The sequence below is a fragment of the Limulus polyphemus genome, unplaced genomic scaffold (genome assembly GCF_000517525.1).
Source record: "Limulus polyphemus unplaced genomic scaffold, Limulus_polyphemus-2.1.2 Scaffold164, whole genome shotgun sequence".
Lineage (NCBI taxonomy): Eukaryota > Metazoa > Arthropoda > Merostomata > Xiphosura > Limulidae > Limulus > Limulus polyphemus.
Window position 1 is genome coordinate 14,042 of NW_013665774.1, and position 4,235 is coordinate 18,276.

At 33.1% G+C, this 4,235-nt stretch overlaps 1 protein-coding gene across 1 annotated transcript in view; it reads right to left on the reverse strand.

The window, feature by feature from the left end:
• LOC106477240 (voltage-dependent calcium channel type A subunit alpha-1-like) overlaps window positions 1-4,235 on the reverse strand; it is a gene marked incomplete at its 3' end in the record, with an annotated part of 233,638 nt that overhangs the window by 9,742 nt on the left and 219,661 nt on the right. The window contains exons 25-27 of the mRNA XM_022381457.1: window positions 3,724-3,913; window positions 1,722-1,828; window positions 934-1,055 (exon numbers count right to left, since the gene is read on the reverse strand). Of these exons, the coding sequence (XP_022237165.1) occupies window positions 934-1,055; window positions 1,722-1,828; window positions 3,724-3,913 (419 nt within the window). The remainder of the gene's footprint in view (window positions 1-933; window positions 1,056-1,721; window positions 1,829-3,723; window positions 3,914-4,235) is intronic.

The window sequence follows — 4,235 nt, forward strand, 5'->3', positions numbered from 1 at the left end:
ACCCTAACCACCTGGCCATGCCGGACCAAGAAAGAAAAAAGAGAAAAGCTGAACATGCTTATAGCTAAAGACAAGGCAGTGTATAAAAAAACACATAATACAGAACTAAGGAACCCTAAAATGTGTTTTAAAAAAGGTGGAGGGAGATGTTAAATTAGAATAAAAATTATGCAGTGTTTTACTGAAAGTAAAAACCAAAATGTTTCTTATTTGACCACAAAGAACTAGGTATGTGATAAGATTCACTGTCGTTCAATTTACAGATCTAACAGAAAGATACTTACAATTAAGAAGCCACTGGGTTCAGGGTCGTTTCAATTATTAAAGTAAACGTTACCACAGTCTTTCCACGGGAACTTTATCAAGTACGTAACAGAGAACTGATTGCACTAAGTCATTAGCGTCACGCAATATCATGAGACGAACAACAAACAGCTAGCTCCCCCCTTTCTTTATAGAACTCAGTTCATTGCCAGAATACAGTCTTCTCATAATAAAAACAAAGTATGAATAGGATTTTAATTTATCATTCACTGATTTATCTAAGTTATTTTAATGAGCACTACTCATATATGTATATATTTTTTGATATCATAAGTTAGACGTCTGCTTGTACCTCTAGTTTATGATCTGATTATATATACTCTCACTATGGAATGTGCTTACCTTCAACTTAGAATGTTCTTATCTTCAGTTTGGAATGTGTTTACCTTTAGGTTGTAATATGGCTTATCTTCAGTTTGGAATGTGTTTACCTTTAGGTTGTAATATGGCTTACCTTTAGTTTGGAATGTGCGTACCTTTAGTTTGTAATATGGCTTACCTTTAGTTTCGAATGTGTTTACCTTCAATTTGTAATATGGCTTACCTTCAGTTTGGAGTGTTTATCTTTAATTTGTAATATGGCTTACCTTCATTTTGGAATGTGTTTACCTTTAGTTTGTAATATGCCTACCTTCAGTTTGGGAACACGTTTGATAGTTTTGAGTGGTCTAAGAACTCGAAGAACCCGCATAGACTTGATTGTACTCAGATTTTGCCCTGTGCTGCTTCCCCTGGTGGCGTGCATAAACATAAAATTATAATTCATAAAACGTTAATAGTAAATATACCCACATGTTAAAATCTAGATCTCTATAACTGTTTATTTCTTGAATTTGAAACACGTGGCAATTATATTGTAATCGTGTATTATATATTATATATGTCTGTTTATACAGATATATTCTTATATTATCTCTCAATATATATACATACATAGCTTGATACAACTGAAGGCTGTTAGACAAGCTTGGGTAATTTTATTAAAATGATAACAAAGCTTTAACAACTGAGTTATTCTTCATAAGCTTAACGTGAAATACTGATATTACCAAAACAGTGTAAGGGTGATTAGACTTTTTGAGACTAATTGATATTGGTTTACAATCTAAGCGTTTCATATATAAATGATTTTATAAAACTACATATATCATTATGTCTAGTGTTACCGATTAATTAACTTTAAAAAAATCATTTCATCCACTAGTGGATAGTTTTATTAAAAACATCACTCTACAAACTATTGTATAATAATAACGAAGGCATGTTTTTCATTTATCATATATTTTCAAGCAATGCGTATATCTTAAAAAAATCTAGTATTGATTGGATGGTCAATTAAATGTCAAAAAAATGTTACAAGTACTATGAAGAACACTTAAAATATGACTAACACTTACGCAAATGCGAAGGCAACGAGTGCACAAATGACAACAATGGCATCTAATATGTTCCACGGGTCTCTACAATAAGATCCCGGATGAAAGACGATGCCTTGGTCAACTACCTATCATCAGAGAAAAAAAAAGTTAACATTATAATAGGTATATAAAAGACAAGTGCTTGTTTCAATCATATCCCATTAAACGGTCCAAAAGGTGGAAATAACAGGTTTAATAGCATTTATGTACTCCCATTTACCATCAGCTTACTAAATTGTTTTTATATTGTGGGTCAATATACTGTTGTAAAGAAATGTTGTCATTAATGTCTTAACCCCTTAACCAGTTATGTACAAAAACATATTGTACCATGTAGAGAAATGTTGCCATTAATGTCTTAACCCCTTAACCAGTTATGTACAAAAACATATTGTACCATGTAGAGAAATGTTGCCATTAATGTCTTAACCCCTTAACCAGTTATGTACAAAAGCATATTGTACCACGTAGAGAAATGTTGCCATTAATGTCTTAACCCCTTAACCAGTTATGTACAAAAACATATTGTACCATGTAGAGAAATGTTGCCATTAATGTATTAACCCCTTAACCAGTTATGTACAAAAACATATTGTACCACGTAGAGAAATGTTGCCATTAATGTCTTAACCCCTTAACCAGTTATGTCCAAATTTCGTATAAGGTTCTTTTCTTCTAATATTTTCAATTTCCAAGCACATTTCATTTTGTCACCAATTCTTTTTCATCGGTATATTTTATTACATTAACTTTCAATTTCATGCATATATATATATTATCGTTTCTTGGTTTTCTAAGCAAATCTGGTATTTTCCCTCTCTGTTTCTCATACATTTTTTATTCTATTTGAAACAATATCATAGTTTGTTCTTACCATAGTTGAATTGTCTTCGAATCTCTTTTCTGATTTCTACATATCATTCCATTCCTACCCCATTCTTTTATACTTAAGTAGTAATCACAATATATAACTGCATAGACCCTTTCGATCTAACCTCAGTTTTTTCTGTAGGCTCTGTTCAACAAGAAACACACACACAAAATCAAAGGACACGAGAATGTTACTCGATAAATTTTTAAAAAACGATTCTGCCTAACGGATATTAGGACTACATAAGTACCTGTGCACCGGTAAGAGCAAAGATTTGAAAAGAAAAACCGAGGAAAATATTTAATCTTCTCTCATAATTTGTTATTACTTGTAGCTTGCTTAGGAAATGTGGAATTTGAATATAATTATTCGTATACAGGATCCATATCAAGCATAAGGAGTGTATTTCTACGCAAGAAGAACAAATCTGATTACAGACAGAATCTGTTAGTCTTCGATCTTTAGTTAATACTTCCTGTGTTTCCTTCACGCAAACTTACACTGCTGTCCCTAACTTTGAAGTGATAAACAACGAGGAAGGCAGCTAGTGAACAGCACCCGCCTACATCTCTCGGGTAGTTCTTTTTGATCGAGCAATGGGATTTGACCTTCACTCTTATAACGCACCGACGACCCCAAAGTACGGAGTGCACAAATCATTTTTCTCGGATTCCCAGTCCTAGCAAGCTAACAAGTAGGCCACGTCCGCCCATCGTTCTTCAGCTGTAAACGAATTGAAGTGACGGTGCTCTGTAATTGTTCAGTATCCCATTTGTCATAGTTTGAATTTTGTACATTTGGTAAATTTGTTTAATATTTTGCGACTTTCCAGTTGATACATTATACCTTTCTTCTTATTTTTAATACAGAAATACAAGTTAAACTGAATGTATATTCATACCAATTACACTCGGATTTCCGTAAGGTATTGCTTTCATTTGAAGTTTTGTTTCGTTTTCCTGCAACAGTCATGTTTCATATCTTTCATAGATAAATGTACACGGTCGAAAACATTACAGTGTTAATGGATTAAAAAATAATCAGGTTTCAGTACCTTAAGAGTGAAAATCTTCCTCTGAGAAATTTTAAAACTGAGCTTTAATTATTTACCTTAAGTACCATCTCCATCGTAAATACACCAGTGAAGGCATAATCAAAGTAATTAAGAACTCTGTTCTTCTCAGAGTCCTCTACCACAGGATCTTCGGCAGCTAGAGCTATACTACTAAGTGAGATGATGATCATGATGAAAAGGTCGAAGTAGCGAAGGTTCACAACATAGTGGGCGGCACGACGGATCCTTTTAGATAGAGTGAAAAAAATCAGTGTAAAAATGTGAGAAAAAAAACGAAAGAAGGTACTATATACAGCCACATACTTACAATACAAGCATGAGGTCTCATATTAATCCATTCGCTAAGGAAAAACGAAACATTCACTTTAAGCTTCCAAATCCAAATAACCATAATAAAAATGTGCTTAACAATACAACAATTTTTCAGGCGTCAATTTTGAAAGAATTAATAAATTCAGTGAATAACGCTACAATGCAAAATTCTTTTGAAACAATTTGTTTGTTTGTTTTGGAATTTCGCGCAAAGCTACACGAGGGCTATCTGCGC